At 47.3% G+C, this 25,473-nt stretch overlaps 1 protein-coding gene across 2 annotated transcripts in view; it reads right to left on the bottom strand.

Moving 5' to 3' along the window:
- Positions 1-25,101, bottom strand: part of KLHDC4 (kelch domain containing 4) — a 48,628-nt gene extending 23,527 nt beyond the window's left edge. The window contains exons 1-4 of one of the 2 annotated variants that reach the window (XM_088448013.1): positions 24,987-25,101; positions 22,601-22,692; positions 21,337-21,415; positions 14,188-14,286 (exon numbers count right to left, since the gene is read on the bottom strand). In XM_088448013.1, the coding sequence (XP_088304139.1) occupies positions 14,188-14,286; positions 21,337-21,415; positions 22,601-22,692; positions 24,987-25,022 (306 nt within the window). In that variant the 5' untranslated portion in view covers positions 25,023-25,101. The other variant, XM_088448012.1, reaches the window with a different exon arrangement.
- Between the last annotated feature and the right edge of the window lie 372 nt (positions 25,102-25,473).

Raw genomic sequence — 25,473 nt, 5'->3', positions numbered from 1 at the left:
CCTGTGCATGTATACAGTGATCACAGCGTATAGTGCAGGAATCCCTGTATACAGTGATCACAGCGTATAGTGCAGGAGGCCCTGTGCATGTATACAGTGATCACAGCGTATAGTGCAGGAGGCCCTGTATACAGTGATCACAGCGTATAGTGTAGGAGGCTCTGTGCCTGTATACAGTGATCACAGTGTATAGTGCAGGAGGCCCTGTGCATGTATACAGTGATCACAGCGTATACTGCAGGAATCCCTGTATACAGTACAGTGATCACAGCGTATAGTGCAGGAGGCCATGTGCATGTATACAGTGATCACAGCGTATAGTGCAGGAGGCCCTGTGCATGTATACAGTGATCACAGCGTATAGTGCAGGAGGCTCTGTATACAGTAATCACAGCGAATAGTGCAGGAGGCCCTGTGCATGTATACAGTGATCACAGCATATAGTGCAGGAGGCCCTGTATACAGTGATCACAGCGTATAGTGCAGGAGGCCCTGTATACAGTGATCACAGCGTATAGTGCAGGAGGCCCTGTGCATGTATACAGTGATCACAGCGTATAGTGCAGGAGGCCCTGTATACAGTGATCACAGCGTATAGTGCAGGAGGCCCTGTATACAGTGATCACAGCGAATAGTGCAGGAGGCCCTGTGCCTGTATACAGTGATCACAGCGTATAGTGCAGGAGGCCCTGTATACAGTGATCACAGCGTATAGTGCAGGAGGCCCTGTATACAGTGATCACAGCGTATAGGGCAGGAGGCCCTGTATACAGTGATCACAGCGTATAGGGCAGGAGGCCCTGTATACAGTGATCACAGCGTATAGTGCAGGAGGCCCTGTATACAGTGATCACAGCGTATTGTGCAGGAGGCCCTGTATACAGTGATCACAGCGTATAGTGCAGGAGGCCCTGTGCCTGTATACAGTGATCACAGCGTATAGTGCAGGAGGCTCTGTATACAGTGATCACAGCGTATAGTGCAGGAGGCCCTGTATACAGTGATCACAGCGTATAGTGCAGGAGGCCCTGTGCATGTATACAGTGATCACAGCGTATAGTGCAGGAGGCCCTGTATACAGTGATCACAGCGTATAGCGCAGGAGGCCCTGTGCATGTATACAGTGATCACAGCGTATAGTGCAGGAGGCCCTGTATACAGTGATCACAGCGTACAGTGCAGGAGGCCCTGTATACAGTGATCACAGCGTATAGTGTAGGAGGCTCTGTGCCTGTATACAGTGATCACAGTGTATAGTGCAGGAGGCCCTGTGCATGTATACAGTGATCACAGCGTATAGTGCAGGAGGCCCTGTGCATGTATACAGTGATCACAGCGTATAGTGCAGGAGGCCCTGTATACAGTGATCACAGCGTATAGTGCAGGAGGCCCTGTATACAGTGATCACAGCGTATAGTGCAGGAGGCTCTGTATACAGTAATCACAGCGTATAGTGCAGGAGGCCCTGTGCATGTATACAGTGATCACAGCGTATAGTGCAGGAGGCCCTGTATACAGTGATCACAGCGTATAGTGCAGGAGGCCCTGTATACAGTGATCACAGCGTATAGTGCAGGAGGCTCTGTATACAGTGATCACAGCGTATAGTGCAGGAGGCCCTGTATACAGTGATCACAGCGTATAGTGCAGGAGGCCCTGTATACAGTGATCACAGCGTATAGTGCAGGAGGCCCTGTGCATGTATACAGTGATCACAGCGTATAGTGCAGGAGGCCCTGTATACAGTGATCACAGCGTATAGTGCAGGAGGCCCTGTGCATGTATACAGTGATCACAGCGTATAGTGCAGGAGGCCCTGTGCATGTATACAGTGATCACAGCGTATAGTGCAGGAGGCCCTGTGCATGTATACAGTGATCACAGCGTATAGTGCAGGAGGCCCTGTGCATGTATACAGTGATCACAGCGTATAGTGCAGGAGGCCCTGTATACAGTGATCACAGCGTATAGTGCAGGAGGCCCTGTATACAGTGATCACAGCGTATAGTGCAGGAGGCCCTGTATACAGTGATCACAGCGTATAGTGCAGGAGGCCCTGTGCCTGTATACAGTGATCACAGCGTATAGTGCAGGAGGCCCTGTATACAGTGATCACAGCGTATAGTGCAGGAGGCTCTGTGCATGTATACAGTGATCACAGCGTATAGTGCAGGAGGCCCTGTGCCTGTATACAATGATCACAGCGTATAGTGCAGGAGGCCCTGTATACAGTGATCACAGCGTATAGTGCAGGAGGCCCTGTATACAGTGATCACAGCGTATAGTGCAGGAGGCCCTGTATACAGTGATCACAGCGTATAGTGCAGGAGGCTCTGTGCCTGTATACAGTGATCACAGCGTATAGTGCAGGGGGCCCTGTATACAGTGATGACAGCGTATAGCGCAGGAGGCCCTGTGCATGTATACAGTGATCACAGCGTATAGTGCAGGAGGCCCTGTATACAGTGATCACAGCGTATAGTGCAGGAGGCTCTGTGCATGTATACAGTGATCACAGCGTATAGTGCAGGAGGCCCTGTGCCTGTATACAATGATCACAGCGTATAGTGCAGGAGGCCCTGTATACAGTGATCACAGCGTATAGTGCAGGAGGCCCTGTATACAGTGATCACAGCGTATAGTGCAGGAGGCTCTGTGCCTGTATACAGTGATCACAGCGTATAGTGCAGGGGGCCCTGTATACAGTGATCACAGCGTATAGTGCAGGAGGCCCTGTGCATGTATACAGTGATCACAGCGTATAGTGCAGGAGGCCCTGTATACAGTGATCACAGCGTATAGTGCAGGAGGCCCTGTGTCTGTATACAGTGATCACAGCGTATACTGCAGGAGGCCCTGTGCATGTATACAGTGATCACAGCGTATAGTGCAGGAGGCCCTGTATACAGTGATCACAGCGTATAGTGCAGGAGGCCCTGTGCATGTATACAGTGATCACAGCGTATAGTGCAGGAGGCCCTGTATACAGTGATCACAGCGTATAGTGCAGGAGGCCCTGTATACAGTGATCACAGCGTATAGTGCAGGAGGCTCTGTATACAGTGATCACAGCGTATAGTGCAGGAGGCTCTGTATACAGTGATCACAGCGTATAGTGCAGGAGGCTCTGTATACAGTGATCACAGCGTATAGTGCAGGAGGCCCTGTGCCTGTATACAGTGATCACAGCGTATAGTGCAGGAGGCCCTGTATACAGTGATCACAGCGTATAGTGCAGGAGGCTCTGTGAATGTATACAGTGATCACAGCGTATAGTGCAGGAGGCCCTGTATACAGTGATCACAGCGTATAGTGCAGGAGGCCCTGTGCATGTATACAGTGATCACAGCGTATAGTGCAGGAGGCTCTGTGCATGTATACAGTGATCACAGCGTATAGTGCAGGAGGCCCTGTGCCTGTATACAGTGATCACAGCGTATAGTGCAGGAGGCCCTGTGCCTGTATACAGTGATCACAGCATATAGTGCAGGAGGCCCTGTATACAGTGATCACAGCGTATAGTGCAGGAGGCCCTGTGCCTGTATACAGTGATCACAGCGTATAGTGCAGGAGGCCCTGTGCCTGTATACAGTGATCACAGCGTATAGTGCAGGAGGCCCTGTATACAGTGATCACAGCGTATAGTGCAGGAGGCCCTGTATAAAGTGATCACAGCGTATAGTGCAGGAGGCCCTGTATACAGTGATCACAGCGTATAGTGCAGGAGGCCTGTATACAGTGATCACAGCGTATAGTGCAGGAGGCTCTGTGCATGTATACAGTGATCACAGCGTATAGTGCAGGAATCACTGTATACAGTGATCACAGCGTATAGTGCAGGAGGCCCTGTGCATGTATACAGTGATCACAGCATATAGTGCAGGAGGCCCTGTATACAGTGATCACAGCGTATAGTGCAGGAGGCCCTGTGCATGTATACAGTGATCACAGCGTATAGTGCAGGAGGCCCTGTATACAGTGATCACAGCGTATAGTGCAGGAGGCCCTGTGCCTGTATACAGTGATCACAGCGAATAGTGCAGGAGGCCCTGTGCCTGTATACAGTGATCACAGCGTATAGTGCAGGAGGCCCTGTGCCTGTATACAGTGATCACAGCGTATAGTGCAGGAGGCCCTGTATACAGTGATCACAGCGTATAGGGCAGGAGGCCCTGTATACAGTGATCACAGCGTATAGTGCAGGAGGCCCTGTATACAGTGATCACAGCGTATTGTGCAGGAGGCCCTGTATACAGTGATCACAGCGTATAGTGCAGGAGGCCCTGTGCCTGTATACAGTGATCACAGCGTATAGTGCAGGAGGCTCTGTGCATGTATACAGTGATCACAGCGTATAGTGCAGGAGGCCCTGTATACAGTGATCACAGCGTATTGTGCAGGAATCACTGTATACAGTGATCACAGCGTATAGTGCAGGAGGCCCTGTGCCTGTATACAGTGATCACAGCGTATAGAGCAGGAGGCTCTGTATACAGTGATCACAGCGTATTGTGCAGGAGGCTCTGTGCCTGTATACAGTGATCACAGCGTATAGTGCAGGAGGCCCTGTATACAGTGATCACAGCGTATTGTGCAGGAGGCCCTGTATACAGTGATCACAGCGTATAGTGCAGGAGGCCCTGTGCCTGTATACAGTGATCACAGCGTATAGTGCAGGAGGCCCTGTGCATGTATACAGTGATCACAGCGTATAGTGCAGGAGGCCCTGTGCATGTATACAGTGATCACAGCATATAGTGCAGGAGGCCCTGTGCCTGCATACAGTGATCACAGCGTATAGTGCAGGAGGCCCTGTATACAGTGATCACAGTGTATAGTGCAGGAGACCCTGTATACAGTGGTCACAGCGTATTGTGCAGGAGGCCCTGTATACAGTGATCACAGCGTATTGTGCAGGAGGCCCTGTGCCTGTATACAGTGATCACAGCGTATAGTGCAGGAGGCCCTGTGCATGTATACAGTGATCACAGCGTATAGTGCAGGAGGCCCTGTGCCTGCATACAGTGATCACAGCGTATAGTGCAGGAGGCCCTGTATACAGTGATCACAGCGTATAGTGCAGGAGGCCCTGTATACAGTGATCACAGCGTATAGTGCAGGAGGCCCTGTATACAGTGATCACAGCGTATTGTGCAGGAGGCCCTGTATACAGTGATCACAGCGTATAGTGCAGGAGGCCCTGTGCCTGTATACAGTGATCACAGCGTATAGTGCAGGAGGCCCTGTGCATGTATACAGTGATCACAGCGTATAGTGCAGGAGGCCCTGTGCATGTATACAGTGATCACAGCATATAGTGCAGGAGGCCCTGTGCCTGCATACAGTGATCACAGCGTATAGTGCAGGAGGCCCTGTATACAGTGATCACAGCGTATAGTGCAGGAGGCCCTGTATACAGTGATCACAGTGTATAGTGCAGGAGACCCTGTGCCTGTATACAGTGATCACAGCGTATAGTGCCGGAGGCCCTGTGCCTGTATACAGTGATCACGCCGTATAGTGCAGGAGGCCCTGTATACAGTGATCACAGCGTATAGTGCAGGAGGCCCTGTGCCTGGATACAGTGATCACAGCGTATAGTGCAGGAGGCCCTGTGCCTGGATACAGTGATCACAGCGTATAGTGCAGGAGGCCCTGTGCATGTATACAGTGATCACAGCGTATAGAGCAGGAGGCTCTGTATACAGTGATCACAGCGTATTGTGCAGGAGGCTCTGTGCCTGTATACAGTGATCACAGCGTATAGTGCAGGAGGCCCTGTATACAGTGATCACAGCGTATTGTGCAGGAGGCCCTGTATACAGTGATCACAGCGTATAGTGCAGGAGGCCCTGTGCCTGTATACAGTGATCACAGCGTATAGTGCAGGAGGCCCTGTGCATGTATACAGTGATCACAGCGTATAGTGCAGGAGGCCCTGTGCATGTATACAGTGATCACAGCATATAGTGCAGGAGGCCCTGTGCCTGCATACAGTGATCACAGCGTATAGTGCAGGAGGCCCTGTATACAGTGATCACAGCGTATAGTGCAGGAGGCCCTGTATACAGTGATCACAGTGTATAGTGCAGGAGACCCTGTGCCTGTATACAGTGATCACAGCGTATAGTGCAGGAGGCCCTGTGCCTGTATACAGTGATCACGCCGTATAGTGCAGGAGGCCCTGTATACAGTGATCACAGCGTATAGTGCAGGAGGCCCTGTGCCTGGATACAGTGATCACAGCGTATAGTGCAGGAGGCCCTGTGCCTGGATACAGTGATCACAGCGTATAGTGCAGGAGGCCCTGTGCATGTATACAGTGATCACAGCGTATAGAGCAGGAGGCTCTGTATACAGTGATCACAGCGTATTGTGCAGGAGGCTCTGTGCCTGTATACAGTGATCACAGCGTATAGTGCAGGAGGCCCTGTATACAGTGATCACAGCGTATAGTGCAGGAGGCTCTGTATACAGTGATCACAGCGTATAGTGCAGGAGGCCCTGTATACAGTGATCACAGCGTATAGTGCAGGAGGCCCTGTATACAGTGATCACAGCGTATAGTGCAGGAGGCCCTGTATACAGTGATCACAGCGTATAGTGCAGGAGGCCCTGTATACAGTGATCACAGCGTATAGTGCAGGAGGCCCTGTGCCTGTATACAGTGATCACAGTGTATAGTGCAGGAGGCCCTGTATACAGTGATCACAGCGTATAGTGCAGGAGGCTCTGTGCCTGTACACAGTGATCACAGTGTATAGTGCAGGAGGCCCTGTATACAGTGATCACAGCGTATAGTGCAGGAGTCTCTATATACAGTGATCACAGCATATAGTGCAGAAGGCTCTGTGCACGTATATAATGATCAGTGCAGGAGTCTCTGTGCCCGTATATAATGATCAGTGCAGGAGTCTCTGTGCCCGTATATAATGATCAGTGCAGGAGGCTCTGTGCCCGTATATAATGATCAGTGCAGGAGGCTCTGTGCCCGTATATAATGATCAGTGCAGGAGGCTCTGTGCCCGTATATAATGATCAGCGCAGGAGGCTCTGTGCCCGTATATAATGATCAGCGCAGGAGGCTCTGTGCCCGTATATAATGATCAGTGCAGGAGGCTCTGTGCCCATATATAATGATCAGTGCAGGAGGCTCTGTGCCCATATATAATGATCAGTGCAGGAGGCTCTGTGCCCATATATAATGATCAGTGCAGGAGGCTCTGTGCCCATATATAATGATCAGTGCAGAAGGCTCTGTTCTCTCCCTGTCTTGGCGCCAGACGCCCACAGTACCTCTTGCTGCTTGGCAATCAGGACGCCCACTCATTAAGGATACGCCACTCTTCACATGTGACAGTGGGAGGAAGGAAATCCCTGCGTTTATGCCAGGATCTCTACCCCAGCATTACCGTGTCCTTGAGAAACACAGCTATTAACGCCTTAGAGAGAAACAGCATACATCCCTGTGCTGCATGCTACGCCAACAGGCAGACATCATTCTGTATTCCCCTCCCCCATATCGGTCAGAGAAATGATTTATAGGAACGCTTTCAGGTAATCTGACAGCCAGAGACCTTGCTCTGCAAATTGATTTATAGCCAAAAAAAAAAAAAAAAGAAGATTATTAAAACCAACATATTTTCCAAATACAAACTTTATTAGCAGTCGCTCATCCGCAGAACCTGGGTGTAACCCGCTCACCTACAATGTGCTTGTTCTGTAGCGCGCAGTAGGAGGATCCCGGCTTCTTCCAGATATATCCATCTGATTGGCTGCTCATTAGTTTTGTTTATCCCATAACTGATGCTCTATTTGGATGGAGCTCATCTTTAGAATGAATTGTGTAAGGGTTCGTGTGGCTTTGTTAGAGACAAGCAGCAATGTGCCTGGATATACCCAATCTCCTGGCTCCACCCACCCCGGCGACACCGCGAGCTGTGGAATAGTCTTCTAGAATGGAGGAATGGCGGCATCACTAACCGGGGAGGCCAACAACATCAAACATAAATGTGGAAGCTGCTTAAATCAATTCGGCAATACTCTACAGGTGCATGAAAGAGAGGGGGTCATACTAAACAAATACAAAAAACACTAAATTGTACCTGCAACAATACTCGAAAACAATACAGTAATAGAGATTCAGAGATATTTGTTGCATCATTTGCAAATACATGTTAAGCCACCAGGCCAACTTCACGGCTTCTTTGATACTGGTGGTCCCTAAACTGCATGATATATCAGTACCATGGATTTGCAAATGCATGCAACAAATACCTCTGAATTTAGTAGTATACGCAGCTGGTATGCAGTGCTTAGTAATATATACACACAATACAGTCCTTTACTGAAGTGTAATATACAAAAGACAATTAAGTACAGAGGCAAACAAAAAATACTAATTAAGGTGAAAAATACAAAACATCAGCAGCCGGTCTCTTGGGGATCTGATTTCATATCACTATAATAACTGTAATAGTGTCAGTGGGAGGGGTCAAGCCAATCAGAAGTGACCACAGGTTGTCAACAGGGCATATATTTGATTGATATAATTTATACGCTACCCAACTCCGCCTCATATATACCCAACTCCGCCTCAACCTCCGAATGAGACACGCTTCTACCCAACTCCCTGTCAGCCTCAGAATGAGACACATTTATACCAAACTCCGCCTCATTTATACCCAACTCCGCCTCAGCCTCAGAATGAGACACGCTTCTACCCAACTCCGCGTCAGCCTCAGAATGAGACACGCTTCTACCCAACTCCCCGTCAGCCTCAGAAAGAAACACGCTTCTACCAAACTCCGCCTCAGCCTCAGAATGAGACACGCTTCTACCCAACTCCGCCTCAGCCTCAGAATGAGACACGCTTCTACCCAACTCCGCCTCAGCCTCAGAATGAGACATGCTTCTACCCAACTCCGCCTCATCCTCAGAATGAGACACGCTTCTACCCAACTCCCAGTCAGCCTCAGAATGAGACACGCTTCTACCAAACTCCGCCTCAGCATGAGACATGCTTCTACCCAACTCCCTGTCAGCCTCAGAATGAGACACGCTTCTACCCAACTCCGCCTCAGCCTCAGAATGAGACACGCTTCTACCCAACTCCGCCTCAGCCTCAGAATGAGACACGCTTCTACCCAACTCCGCGTCAGCCTCAGAATGAGACACGCTTCTACCCAACTCCCCGTCAGCCTCAGAAAGAAACACGCTTCTACCCAACTCCGCCTCAGCCTCAGAATGAGACACGCTTCTACCCAACTCCGCCTCAGCCTCAGAATGAGACACGCTTCTACCCAACTCCGCCTCAGCCTCAGAATGAGACATGCTTCTACCCAACTCCGCCTCATCCTCAGAATGAGACACGCTTCTACCCAACTCCCAGTCAGCCTCAGAATGAGACACGCTTCTACCAAACTCCGCCTCAGCATGAGACATGCTTCTACCCAACTCCCTGTCAGCCTCAGAATGAGACACGCTTCTACCCAACTCCGCCTCAGCCTCAGAATGAGACACGCTTCTACCCAACTCCGCCTCAGCCTCAGAATGAGACACGCTTCTACCCAACTCCGCCTCATCCTCAGAATGAGACACGCTTCTACCCAACTCCCCGTCAGCCTCAGGATGAGACACGCTTCTACCCAACTCCCCGTCAGCCTCAGGATGAGACACGCTTCTACCCAACTCCGCCTCAGCCTCAGAATGAGACACGCTTCTACCCAACTCCGCCTCAGCCTCAGAATGAGACACGCTTCTACCCAACTCCCAGTCAGCCTCAGAATGAGACACGCTTCTACCAAACTCCGCCTCAGCATGAGACACGCTTCTACCCAACTCCGCCTCAGCATGAGACACGCTTCTACCCAACTCCGCCTCAGCATGAGACACGCTTCTACCCAACTCCGCCTCAGCATGAGACACGCTTCTACCCAACTCCGCCTCAGCATGAGACACGCTTCTACCCAACTCCGCCTCAGCATGAGACACGCTTCTACCCAACTCCCACTCAGCATGAGACACGCTTCTACCCAACTCCGCCTCAGCATGAGACACGCTTCTACCCAACTCCGCCTCAGCATGAGACACGCTTCTAGCCAACTCCGCCTCAGCATGAGACATGCTTCTACCCAACTCCCCGTCAGCCTCAGAATGAGACACGCTTCTAGCCAACTCCCCGTCAGCCTCAGAATGAGACACGCTTCTAGCCAACTCCCCGTCAGCCTCAGAATGAGACACGCTTCTAGCCAACTCCCCGTCAGCCTCAGAATGAGACACGCTTCTAGCCAACTCCCCGTCAGCCTCAGAATGAGACACGCTTCTAGCCAACTCCCCGTCAGCCTCAGAATGAGACACGCTTCTAGCCAACTCCCCGTCAGCCTCAGAATGAGACACGCTTCTAGCCAACTCCCCGTCAGCCTCAGAATGAGACACGCTTCTAGCCAACTCCCCGTCAGCCTCAGAATGAGACACGCTTCTAGCCAACTCCCCGTCAGCCTCAGAATGAGACACGATTCTACCCAACTCCCCGTCACCCTCAGAATGAGACACGATTCTACCCAACTCCCCGTCACCCTCAGAATGAGACACGATTCTACCCAACTCCCCGTCACCCTCAGAATGAGACACGCTTCTACCCAACTCAGCCTCAGAATGAGACACATTTATACCCAACTCCCCGTCAGCCTCAGAATGAGACACATTTATACCCAACTCCCCGTCAGTCTCAGAATGAGAGAAAAAAAAATTTTAATCTGAAAAACAGCAAAACAAAGCTGCCCAACAAACAGCCCCCAACACCATCATCCTCTATACAGATTATACACATTACCCCTGCCCAGGCCGTCACAAACCCTAGCATTATGGAAAACATCTTCCTATAGGCTGGGCAGCCACCAGAGACCCCGGTACCAGCACACAGCCGATCCCAGACCCCCGCAAGCTCCGTCAGTTGCTTTGATCGATTAAAAACCGAGATCTCCAACTTTAAGAAACTGCTCTTAGCGCAGAGCCTTTTTTTTTGCCATCATCTCAAACACTTAGACCCCGACTTGGACGCATCCGCGGGCGCTTTTCTGTCCGGACGCTGCTGCCTTCTTACTAGGCGGGTATCTGCCCACATGTCCTGATAATCCGCGCCTCTGCATGCGGAAGGCCATCCCGCCCACTGTTCTTACGTCCGCAGCCGTCATCGGTAGTATCTGGATTCGTACTCGCCCCATGCTGGGTGCAAAAGATTCGTCTGTAACGAACACAGAAGTCGTCATACACACCCGCAGCGCTCTGACGAGTCGGAACAGTTTTGCGCGATAGAATGGTCGCTTCCCAGTAATAAAGAGATGGGGTGCAGGTATTTTTTTGCAATTTAAATTTTGCGCCCATAAGTCAATGGTTTAACACATCGTTGGACAGGATGCAGATATACATTGCTGAGCTGCAGTTACCTCTGCGGCACATTACACAACATAGATCCATAGACTGCAAACCTTAAGGGGCAGAACTGTAATGCAACGCTACAATAAGTAATACTGAGTACAAAATAAAGAATAGAGCCTGGAGAAGTGCGATTCCAGCTTATACCCTACGGGAAGCGGCGCATGTAACGGCTTTCTCAGAATGCGCCATCGGTCCAGGCGAAAAGCGCACAGTACATACAATAAGCTCCGTACAGATTTCTTTACCACCAGGGGTTCAGCTGTGTTCCACGTTAATATTTAAAGAGGCAGCACTTACGGTCTGAAGTGCATGATATAGAGCAGAGATTATTCATTACCCCCCTTCCAGCTAATAAACCAGAACATGTCGCCTCATCCCCCCCTCTCCTCCCGTACAGGGTGGGGGAGAGAAGTCTGAGTCTATTTAACAGCCCATGGGTGTGATAAATGGATCCCAGCTCATATAATGCTGGAGATAGGAGGGGTCACAATGTGCGAGGATCCAGTAACAACAGTCTCTTGTACCAGTATAATCAATACTCCTATTGACTAGCTAAAAGGGTAACCGGCACGCTCGTTCACGGGGGCTGGACCGCAATCCGGCTCTGGTGGTGTCAGGTGAGCAGCAAGCGACTTAACCCCTTCAGGCTGAAGAGATTCAGGACATAGAAGTCTACGGACCAATAAGACCCTGCAAACTATGTACAGATGTGTCGTCATACGCAGCCTCAATACACCACACGGCGCGAGACGCCCGGCGTGACGGACGCTCTCCGGGAGGTGTAGCGTTAACATCTTTATCTTTAAATAGTGCATCTTATATGTGTCACAGACGCAGCGAGACACCACTCGCAGTGCACTACAGACGCCGGGCTGCGACTTAAACCGCACAGGAATTAGTGTTAAACATGTAGAAAGTCACAGATGTAGAACAACGTAACTTGGCGAGCGAAAAAGCTGCGGCATCGTAGCACTTCGTATAGGGAGTCAGACAGATGTACAAATGTCGCACATCACATTGATCAGTGTAATCTAGAAATGTAGTTTTGACGGTTCCAGTCGTTATATAAGACGCAAATTTGGAACGAGAAAGACGCTTGAAAGCGGCCAAGTTTACAGAAATCGCCACGTTCAGGAACACTAGACAAGAGGTTCTCAAACTCGGACCTCAGGACCCCCCCACACAGCTCACGTTTTCCAGGTCTCCCAGCAGGAGAACAGGTGTATTCATTACTCACTGACACATTTTAAAAGATCCACAGGCGGAGTTAATTATAACACTTTTGATTCTGTGAGGAGACCTGGAAAACATGCACTGTTTGGGGTCCTGAGGACAGAGTTTGAGAACCTGTGCACTATAGGTGATTTATTGATCATTCTAAACCAGCCCTCACGTGCCACCAACAGGCCATGTTTTGTGGATTTCCTTAATCCCCCACAGGCGAGATAATCTATTTTGCTGCGTCAGTAATTATGCCACCTACTTCCACAGAGAGATCCTCATACCATGACCTGTTGGGGATAATTGAGGGTTTAGAACCACCGTTATAAAATGTTAAACAAGGATTACAGAATTGCGCCAGATAAACCAGGACACCGATCATCGTATCACACAACTCGCGTTTTATGTCATAATAATACAGGGATGAAACATCTCTCATTAATAGGAATGAAACTCCTTGGCGTCAATTCAATTGCGGGAGAGGTCCACAATCCCGTGCGCTCATATGCCGCACTTACAGTAGCCCAGAGACCGTGAACTTTCATAAGCACCTCTATGAATCTGCAAATAAAAATATGCGGTTACAGGGTGAAATCAAGGTGTAGGTGGGACGATTTGGTCAGCCATTGCTGGTGTTCCATCGTTACATGGTCTATAATTATATTACCCCCTTTGTGCTGTGGAAATATGAAATCATTGTCTAACATGAATGTACGGTCATTCTTTTAGGTAGAGATTGCACTGAATTTGGCTACACACAACTGCCGGTCTATCACATCCCCTAATATCCGGTAACAACATAGAGTCAGTCTGTCTGCAGTAGGGAACGGGAGAAGCACAGGGAGACTTGGGTGATAAGTTTTTAGCACAAGACAGCAACAACAAAGACTTCAAATGGGCCGTTTGTAGCTGGTAGTATCACAAACCGCGAGAATATTAAAAAAAAATAAATAAATAAGATTTATTGATTAGATTTTTTTTTTTTTAGCTTTGTTTTTTTAAATTCCTTAAGTACTACTTTAGCCGGCAGAGAGGCTGCGTCCACAACGTGTAAGCTGCAGAGTCATTTAAAGCAGATACATCGTTATGCAAGGAGACTGTGTTAAATGCAGATTTTTATTCATTAACCCAAGCTGGAGTACTAATGCTAATTACCGGATAGGCTGAAGGGAACAAATACAAAAATAAATGACATTTATGTAAAAAAAAAAATAGTAATAAAAAAAATAAAAAAACCGCAGCGCCACCTAATGGTCATGAAAATTGTAAAAAAAATAAAAAATAAAAAAAAATGGAATACAAAGAAAAATATTAAATCTTTTCCGCTCGGCTGTGACACTCCTCAAGTTTATAGTGATATCCAGAAGAGTGGTACTAGCAATAGCGGAGTACTGGCGATATGACAGGCTGAACATTGGTTCAATCCTCAATGAGTAGAGGATGATACGGAAAACTGTAAAGCAAAAACCTTTAATACATAATATGTAACAGGAGAGAAAGGCAGAATGACACCCGCCCGGCACTTACCTGGTGAGCACAGCGCCGGGGAGGGGGGTTCGGGATGTCAAGCTTACACCAGCTGTCCTTCCTAATATTATATATGTACAGCTCATTGTATAGAAAAGTCTGAAAGAACAGAAAACAAGAAAAAAAAACCACAATCAGTTATCAGGAAAGAACAGCGGCCTCTATAGATCTGACATGATGTACATAATAGATATTGTACTTCTGTGTGTTTCAGCCACGTGTTTATATCATCAGGCAGAGTTGTTTATTCTCGAGCCCTAGGTACAACACAGAGAGCAGTTAGGTCCTGGGGCAGCACACAAACTGACTGATGATGTAAGGATATGGATGAAGAGCACAGACATAAGACAGACATTGAGTTTGGGAAATGTTGCGCAGAAATGGAGTCAAGTTTTCTGTAGGTGGAGAAAGTTAGAACCGTGAGTAAAAAGCAGTAACAAACATCAAATCGCTGTAGGAGGAGTTATCACTGCGACCTCAGAGAACCATTTAGGTCGCAGAAAACCGATCCTGGAGTTGGGGTGGGGGGTTATCACAAATCTACAGAGATACAGATTACACATAAGTGAGTTTTACACCAGCAGGACTGACAGGAATACACAGATTACAGCACGCGGGATGCATTCACAGGCTATTAAATATTAACACAGACTCTCAGAGATCAGTAATGGCCACAATTCTCCTCCAGTTTATGTTACACCAGACAGAGCCCCCCAGGAGCAGTCTCAGGATGTACCCCCAGGAATTACGCTCCAGTCAGGCGAGGTACGTGCATTGCTCCGGCCGCGCTGCAGTCAGCCCAATCTGTGCGTGATCCTGCGCTGATTAATATGGGAGGTCTCAGTATCTGTATGGCGCAGGGCACAGATCGGAATGAAGGATTTGTCACTCAGTTCCATTATAAGGCGTTAGCCGTTGTCTACCCCCAGTATAGGGGGCTCATTTATGTGTGTAGTGTATAAGGAACTTTTTGGCATATTTTGATTTCCAGTGTAAATATTTTTATTGTATTTCAGTTACTAAGATTTATCAAGATTCTAAGGAGGGTAAGCGGAGCGGTTACCAATAGCAACCACTGAGACTTATCTACGTCATTCTATACAATATTGAGACTTAGGCCCGTATTCAATTTGGAATAAAAAGCCGTTTTCGCGTGTTTTGCTTTTACCCCGTATTCAATTTGGAAGACTTTTCGCCTAGGCGGAAAGTCACTGTAATAGGTGAAAAAGTTTCGCCTATGAATAGCAGGCGGAAAAAAAAAAAAAATGCAGAATTGGGGTTTTGGGGTGCAACGTTGCGGGAGCCCCCATGCAGCCTTCAGACAGTCCCCCAAAGGTAAACTGTTAAAAAACACTTAAGGACACCCCAAAAATCACTTGAATTTGGGATCGAAAATAAAAATGTTGGGGGGCAAAGTTAAAAAACTAGCGAACTTGACTCTGGGGGGGTCCCCAAGTATACCCCAAGTGTTTTTTTCATTGCAGGGGCTTGCGGCATGTGAATTTTTCACGTTTTTTTTAAACTTACCTTTAGCAACTTTTAAATATGCTGACCCCCATTTTCATGTACCCCAAATTTGCTGGGATAAGTTATTTTCTGCAAAAAAATACTCCTGAATACTATTCTGCATCACGTATAGAAAAACGCTATTTAGCAGCTATTGAGCCAGTTAAAAAACACCTAATACCTTCAGCAAGCCAAATCGGGGGGTACCATAGCTAACCCCATGTCAGAGCATCGTTTGGGGGGTCTCAGGCTGATTTCCCCAAATCTGACAGTACTTTCTCCTTGTTTAAGTTTCGCCGTGTCCCGTTTTCGCCTACTTTCAAATTGAATACGGCAATATGCGGGCACGATACTTTTCCGCCTGCAAAACACGCGATGTAGGCGAAAAGTCCGGGAGGAGAAAAAGTATCGTGGCTGAGCTCAAATTGAATACGGGCCTAAATAACGTTATCTAAATAGAACAGGTATAGTGTTAATTAAAACCATCAATAAAATTGATAACTAATTTAGAAGGAGCGCTAAATGAGATCATATAATATTTATTCAATAAACCAGCACACACGGTAAACTACACCAGATACACATTATGGAAAAGAAAATAATTAAAAGAAACAAAAAAAAAAAAAAAAAAATACATATCCACAATTGTGCTCGTACAATATTAGGAGTTCAGGATTTACCCCTGCAGCAGGCATCACACATTGGGAACGTGGGGAATGATTTATATTGGAAGGACGGTCGTGTTCTACCAGGCTGCTTCCTAATGTATTTGTTGCTTAGAGAATGTGATACAATTGTCTCTGAAGTTACAGGGTCCCCTTCATATACTGATGTAATGTGTCTAAAAATAAAATAAATAATGACCTGGATAGAATGGATTATTTAAAAAGATGCTTCTATGCTCACTCTGTCTACACTCAAGAGCTCTTTAAATAAGGAATTATAAATAAAAAAACGTTATAAACCTTAAAAAGGAGCCCATGTACTGAGCGGGCACTCTCTTATAGTGCCTATTCCGGTGCACTGTATAATCCAAACACAGGCCTTACGCGTTTCTCCGCCCAGCGTATCAGAGGGAAATCTATAAAATGATAGCCAGCACTTGATTGGTTGCTCTGTTTCAGCGTCAGGCCACTACAGCGCTGACAAATCCGATTATCTGCGCTGGGACATAGACATCGGGATGTTAAACACATCAGTGGACGCTCATTCCGAGCATGCCAGTCAGTGGGGCAGAGGGTAGCACACGCATCTTGCGGCATGTGGGGCATTTTGCGCTGTGCACCGACAGCCCTCTGTAAATGACCGCCAAAGAGTTATGATGTCATTGCTTAAAGCTGATGTGTTTTGAGGTCATCACTTCAGTATAAATTAGGAAAATGTGTTTTATTATAATGGAGGAATGTGCCCCCTACTGTAAATTACTACAGATATTAGAAGCCCCCTCGGATTTCTGTGACTTGCGGTCTTGTACTTTTTATATTGTCAGAGATCTCCTCATGGACTTACAGTAAGTATCGGTACAGTTTATAGTAGGCACCAGGTTATTCAGTATGATACATAAGTGTTTATAGAGGAAATCACTGGTCACAGACTATAAATCAAGGAATCATCCATCTCTGCTCATACGTTACTTTCTACATAGCTTACATTAGTGATACCGTATCCTATGTGGCTGTTAGTAGTAGAGTTATGCGACTATTTAACTTCAGCAGTTCTGGAACTACAGATCCCAGCATGGCCTGCCCCCTTTAAACAATATATACCGTCCTACATCAGATATACAATAGTTATTGTTTACTTAAAATTCTGCTTTATTGATGATATTTGGGGCCGTATGCAATTAGCCGCGATAAGCGCTGTTCGGCAAAAAGTTTTCGCCGGTGACGTCATTTCGCCAGGCGAAAACTTTTCCCCCCTATTCACTTCCAAACAGTTTTCGCCGGTGCGAAAGTAGGTGAAAATAGTATCCAGCGGAAATGATTCGCCTATGAAAGCAAGCGACAAAAAAAGTGCAGAATTGGGGTTTTGGGGTGGAAAGTTGCGGGAACACACCCGCAGTCTTGGAACAGTCCCCCAAAAGGTAAACAAACAAAACTTTAGATCACCCCAAAAAAGTACTTACGTTTTGGGGGACAAACTTAAAAACTAGCAAAATAGAATCCAGGAGGACCCAAGTCTGTCCCAGGTGTTTTATGATTGCAGGTGGATTTTTCACTATTTTAAAACTTCACTTTAGCAACTTTAAAATACGCTGACCCCCAATTTCAGGTACCCCAAATTTGCTGGACCTACTTAATTTCTCAAAAAAAAAAACAAACCCTGCTAAATGCTATTCTTCACCACTTATAGACATAAATTAGCAGCTATTGAGACCATTTCAGTTCCCCAAATACCATCAGCAGGGCTATTCGGGGGTATCCATAGTGATCCCCATGTCAGTGCATCTTTTGGTGGGGTGTCAGGCTGAATTCCCCAAACCTGACAGTACTTTTCGCTTGTTTGCATTTCACCGGGTCCTGTTTTCGTCAATTTAGAATTGAATACGGGAATAAGCGGCGACGAACACGATACTTTTCCGCATTGAAATCCAGCGATCTTGGCAAAAACCTCGGCAGCGAGACTTTTCGCCCCTAATTGAATATGCCCCTTAGCCTCCACGAAAACAGACTGTGTATTCAGGACTGCAAAATGTTGGCGTACAGTTTTTGAATCCAGTCTTGAAATGGACTCTAAAAGGGTAAATTGGAGGAGATGTTGCCCATAGCAACCAGATTCTACTTTACATTTAACTAGCAACTTGTAGAAGATAAAAGCTAGAACCTGACTGGTTGCTATGGGCAACATCTCCACTTCTAAAAACGCTCACTTTAGTAAATAAACCCCTCCCAAGACATAATATGCTGCATAAAACTGCTGACAAACTCCCGACCTGCAGGTTACAGCAGTATCTGGGCTGTGTTATGTACGATCCGCAATCCCTGCACAGTAAAACGATGTGATACTAATGGTGTGGATTTATTTTATATAATACAGTATTATTCTAGTGGATGCCTGGACAGAATGAGTATGAAATACCGGCGGCTGAACATCCCGACGCCGGAAGCCCGATGAGTGCACATTCCGACAGGGGCAGGTAAGTACCCTATTTCTCCCCGCTCCCATGCCTAACGCTAACCCTCCATTAGTGGTGACTATCCCTAACGCTAACAGCCCCCTCCCCCATCCCCGGGCTAATGCTGATATTTACCCGGATTCTTCGTTCGGGATTCCGGCGGTCGGGATGTTGACGCAGATATCCTGATCCCCTTCGGGATAGCGGCGTCTGCATTTTGCCGGGCGGAGGGATTCCGGCGGCGGTATATCGTAGCCGGCATCCAATCCGCCAGCATATTAACTACGTCCCACCTGGCCATGTGGGAGGATTAACCCGGAGTCATAATGTTCTCTTCCTGGATCGCCCAATCCTCACCTACTGCTCTGGGTCCAAAACATCCCCAGCTAAGGCCCTCTCTCCCCCACTGGACCAAGGAGATCCTCAAGAACCGTCATGTCACATATCCTGCCTGTAATATGGCTTCATACAGTCAGGTCCATAAATATTGGGACATTGACAGAATTTTCATATTTTGGCCTCTATTCACCACCACAATGGTTTTGAAATGAAACAAACAGGATGTGCTTTACCTGCAGACTTTCAGATTTAATTTGAGGGTAATTACATCCAAAAAAGTGGGAGGCACATATAGAAACCGTTGTAATTCCTACACCGTTCACCTGATTTGGATGTAATTACCCTCAAATTAAATCTGAAAGTCTGCAGGTAAAGCACATCTTGTTTGTTTCATTTCAAAACCATTGTGGTGGTGAATAGAGGCCAAAATATGAAAATTCTGTCAATGCCCCAATATTTATGGACCTGACTGTATATACAAATTCCCTAATCTCCATCGCAAAGGTTCATCTTTGGCTCAGTACTCCGAAGTCTTCTGGTCGTCCCAATTTACAGACAGCCCTGGAACCAATCTCCAGGACTTCATGATGGCCCAATTAAAGGAATACTGATAGGACCAGCTCTGACAACCTCTCTGTACCCATCAGTCTCCCACCGATGCTCTTTCACTTTCTGCAACAGCTAAACCAGTGACCTGCCTGCCTGGGGACCCCACACTACTCTTCAATTCCCCAATGATTGTCCAGTCATCGGTCATACTATATGGTTTTCCATGGTCTTTTTCCTTCTGCTCTGAGCTCTGTTATCTCTATGTCTCTATGTCGGAGACGTCAACTCCTGTGCAAGGGATACAATGTGAGTCCTGATTCTGGAGAGCCTCCTGTAAGCTATGATACATTATACTGATGAACTAATGGGAGCGTTATGGTCGCATCCATTCTGGGAACACATGACGTCTACTAACAGAAAACCTTTTATTCATTCTTTGATCCCCATCGTAACGGCAATTTATCCGTCTCTCTGGAGAACCTGCTGTGGACACCATTAGTGCGGTAGTCAGCTTTGATCTCCCGTTTCTGATCTGGCTTTTCTTCCAGCTGTCCCTGGCCGCTTATGGTCCTTACCTTCCGCTCATTTTCCTGGCACTGACCCTCTACTGCCCAGCCTGACCTTCGGCCCATCTCTGGCAACACTTGGGTCTTGTTGCTTGATTATAGTCCCTGCTTATGCAGCTGCCTAACAGGGTGACACTGGGGGTTGAGACCTCCAGCATCTCCTAGCAGAGGATCCCAGGCGAATATCAAACATTAAGGGGTCTATTTACTAAGCAGTTAGGAGACAGAATAAAGTGACAAGAAAGTGTTAAGGTGCCAACCAATCAGCTCCCAACTCTCATTTTTCAAACACAGCCTGCGAGATGACAGTTGGGAGCTGATTGGCTGGTACCTTATCACTTTTCACTCTGTCTCCTAACACTGCTTAGTAAATAGACCCCTTAATTATACTCTGGACCGGAGGCAAATGGGCTCCAACCACCAGCTGCGGCATGGTCCATTCTGGTGACGTCTCACATGGTCCGTGACAATTTATAGACACAACTATGCTACAATTGTAGATTAACCAAAACCACTATTTTCACTTGTGATCTTTTTTAGATGTACAACTGTACAAAAATAATTTAGCAACTCAATTTTTATGGCAGCTTAGAACAAAATTCATCGGCACAAAGTAAACAAACCCAGCATGTACCGCGCTCGGCATTGATAAGATACTGTGAGCTATTTGTTCCTGTAAATTTGCAGAATCACAAAACAGGGTGGTGTCAGACAAACACAATCTGCCACCTTATTTCTTATGCAATATTAATTCCTTCTCACCAGCATAAAAAAACAGTAATAATTTCCTATAGAGAGGATTATTGCTCTATACCCGCCCGTCCTAATCGGTACCTTCCTACAGCCTGTTGGCCTAGCCGGGCAGCTATAGGTTATGTACATACAACCGGAGCAGCAATGAATATTTCAAGCTTTTCACAGCTAATCTAATAATAGATCCGTCACCAGATGGCGCAGATTCTGGGCTTAGTGACTGTGACAAACTCTGCTCTGTCTGTAGAATACGCTTCTCATTCTCACAGATTCATACATTAAGGAAGACTAAAATGGAAAAAATAAAAAGGTATACTTTACTTTTTGGCCATTGAAATATTCACCTCCAAAGAGAATAAGCTCGTCCCGTTCCGGGTGCGGTGTCAGAGAGGCGTTTAACCTGGAGGGTAGACACACAAATTAGATATCTGTCGCACAGTCAGGCAGGTGCCAGCCAAGTAAATAATACAGACTAGAACAGAGCTGAGACAGCATTGTCACAAACACATTCATATTGTGTGTTTATAGAGGCGGCTATACGGTTGTTACATATAGTAGAAGGAAACACGGTATGTGCTCTTCCCTAGGTGCCAATTATAGGCTCAGAGCACGAACGAAGCACCTTAATGTTACCACTTACACCCCAATGATGTCTCTCACACCCCTTGCCACTAGGTAATGCCCCCAAGTTCTTGTATTGTGAAACAAGTAGCAAGATGGACAGGAAAGCTCTAGGACACTGATAAAGGGATGGTGGGGAAGAGAAGGAAAAGAATGGCACCTCTCCAGCTAAAGGTACTAGCACCATCACAAAGACAAGATAACATCCTATACCAAGTATATGCTTTCATCCATCCTCTTTGACATTAGGCACATCAATTCTTTAACATTTTATTCCATCATTCCGTATCGGGGTATGTAGTCGGGAAGCCGGCGGACGTAATCCCGACAGCCGGCATCCCGACTGCTTTATCCCGGCAGTAATTCATACCGATTCCATGCATCGGAACACATCTGTATGTATTGTACACCCTTGTATTTCGGTGCTATGTGCCTGGACCCCCATTTGTTAAAGGCGCTTCCTTCACTACAGACAGTATGTAACTTGTCTAGTCCCTGATAATTCAGCCTATACTGCAGCGTATATCTGACGTATGACATCATTACCTGACATGCAAGGAGCAGACTTTGTATAGGAATTTTTTAGCAGTTTCAACTATTTTCTATTTACTCTACATCCACAGATATAAATTCAGATTTTCCCCCCACCTAGTGCTGCTCTGCACCCCACGAGCCAATCATACAGCCTGTTCTGTAATGGGACGCAGTGCCCTCCTCACCCGCCAGTATAACCAATCAGCAATGCATGAACCTAATACATGTATAATGTAAGGTCACTCAATGTCGGCTGGATGCCTATGAGACATAAATCTCCAGTGTTCCCTACATATCACTCATCACTGATCCAGCGTCTTCCTCCTAAATACAGCATAAGTAGCGCCGCCTGGCGAGTGCCGACATTAGCCGCCTATTAAGGATAACTCATCCCGAGATGAGTCTGTGCAGAGGTCATTTGTGTTCTTGCCTCGGACTGGGCGCAGGACAGGACGTCTCCAGGACTTGTGTCTTCTTCGCGTCCAGAGACTGGAACTCCGCTATCAAAGCTTCTAGATCCTCCTAGGGTACAATATAAACAAAGTACAGACGTCAGGACAACGGCAGCTGCGTATTTATAGCTAGACAGAGAAAATGACTTAAGCTGGGTACACACTAGACGACGTGTGTACCCGGCCAACGGCAGACGCCATTAATGACATATTGCGGTCCGTACACACCACACGATCTGGTGAACGGCCGCACGACATGTTGTTCCCCCGCCGAATCCAAATGTATGGGGTCGTCTGTCACATCTTCAGAAAGAGCAGCTTGTATGGCAGATCTTAGGATGCGTCGGACGACGGCGTGGGAGCGCGCATAGTGCGTACACACTGCAGGATTTGAACGATTTGACGTTCCGATCTGTCGGAAACCGACAAATCGATTAAAAAAAATCATCCAGTGTGTACCCAGCTTTAGTAAAGAGATGTGGAGACAAATTACACCTGCATTGTAACATCTGTGAGGGGGATTAATACAGATCCAACCTCTGATAATAAATAAAGATTATATTTATACAGCGCACACATATTCCACAGCACTTTACAGAGATTTCAGTAATTCACATCAGTCCCTGTCCCAGATATAGAGAGATAGATATAGATATATATTATATATATACACACATACATACATACATAGAAAAGAGGGTTATTTTTTGTCAGAAGTTGACCTGTGCTTGAAGGGGTCGCTGTCGCTCAGGATTCCGGCAGGGTTAGGATACATACACCTGCCGGTCAGTATCCTAACCCTCCCCATCTCCCTCTCATAACCCCAACCTCCACGGTGCCTGAACCTAACCTCTCCACACCCTAAAGCTAACCCTCCCCCTTAGTGCCTTAAGGCGCACATCCACTTGCCGAGATCTATGAGTGATTGAACGATAACGATATCGTTAAATTGGTCATGAATCGTGCACATTAATGTCGGAAACGACTAGCAATTCGCGCTCCCGCAGTAGTTTCCGACATCAATCATCGCCTGAATATGCTGGTCAACTTGACGATAATGTCAGGTTGCCCATGTTCGGGGATGAGCCTACATTGAGCGTTCAGCGTAGTCACAGCACAGACTGTGAAACGACTACACGATTACAATGATGTAATCGTGCAGTCGATTCAAAGTCTGCTAGTGGATGTGCCCCATAACCCTACCCCTAGTGCCTAACCCTAACCCCGCTACTTACCTCCGGGATTCCGGCGGTCAGGATTCCGACATTCTGAGCGCCGGAATCCCAGCGGTCGGGATTATGACCGCATCCCATTTGAAGCGTAGGTGGAAACCGGAACACTCTGAGAAAACCCATGCAAACACATGGAGAACATACAAACTCCACACAAACTAAGCCTTTGTCAGATACTTAACTCATGTCCTCATTGCTGCGAGGCATTAATGCTAATGGATTAATATAATATTGACTTTTAGTTCCATACTTGAACCTATAGAGAATTGTGTTTTAACATGAATGCAGACTGCTAGGTGTATGTAACACACCAGCCTCGCAGCGCGTACGATACAGTGACATGACGGCGACATTTGTGGCATCTGCAGGGGCCGAAAATAGAGATTCAAATCCCTACTCGGATTGTGGTGATTATAATAGGCCAGGAGTATGCAACATCTGGCACTTCAGCAGCTGTGGAACTACATGCCCCAGGATGCCCTGCCAGTGTACTAGCATGCCCTTTGAGCAAAACTGTGTCTGGGCATGCTGGGATGTTTAGTTCCACAGCAGCTGGAGGGTCGCATGTCGCCTACGCCTGCTATAGGCAATGTCACGGCTTGTCGTGCAGCCCAGGGATCTGGCTTTCTGACTGACAGTAGATTTCCTGACGGCTGGTCACCGTCCCCCCACAATAGCGCCTCCGCCACACATGTACCCAGCGAGCACTGCAGTCGGTATTGATGATATGCTGGATATTGCATGCACCCTATATTAGTGCCCCCCCTTATATAACACCATCGTCTCCAGCATAGTTACTGGGAAAGCAGGTGGCTGCCCTCTCTCTCCCTATCTAATGTAATATACCTATATCTATGCTGTATACTGAGAATGAGCACGTGCTGCTGGGGCCCTGGGCATGCACCTGGTTTGCCTGCTAGGCACATACACCCAGCATGGGCCTCACCTCATCCTTTTTGGATCTCTTGGACACTTTCTTCTCCATCTTAGCAGCTGTCTTCTCTGCCCCCTTCACCTTCTTCTCCTTCTTTCCCTTCTTCCCCATGTCTGAGGGCTGCCACTAGTCCTCACACTGTTCTGTGTGTCACTGGATAGACAGAACCCGAGATGACGTCACATCCGTGCGACTCACCGTCAGAGCAGCAGCAGCAGATGACATCACGACCATGTGACTGCACAAGGAGGAGGAGATGCTGACTGGTGGGAGGATACTACAGTCGACCACCAGAGGGCAGCAGATGCTTGCTTACGGCTGCCAGGAATGTACAACATTGTCCATTCACTACATCCCCATTTATAGTCCTGGCTCCTCAGCAGTTGTAGTACATCAAGTACCAGCCATCAGCAGCCAGGCTTTCTACAGCTGATGTGAAACCACAAGTACCAGCCACCAGCAGCCAGGCTTTCTACAGCTGATGTGAAACCACAAGTACCAGCCATCAGCAGCCAGGCTTTCTACAGCTGATGTGAAACCACAAGTACCAGCTTAGTTGAAACTTGTCCCAAAATAGCTGTAAAGGGTCTTGTGATACATTCTTGGACTTGTAACTCCACAACAGGATGGGAGCCACAGGTTGCCTACCTTTGCTCTACAGCTGGCACTTAAGTCAAGTGCTTGA

The sequence above is a fragment of the Taudactylus pleione genome, unplaced genomic scaffold (genome assembly GCF_031769625.1).
Source record: "Taudactylus pleione unplaced genomic scaffold, aTauple2 ptg000447l, whole genome shotgun sequence".
Lineage (NCBI taxonomy): Eukaryota > Metazoa > Chordata > Amphibia > Anura > Myobatrachidae > Taudactylus > Taudactylus pleione.
This window is presented reverse-complemented; position numbering and strand designations above follow the sequence as displayed.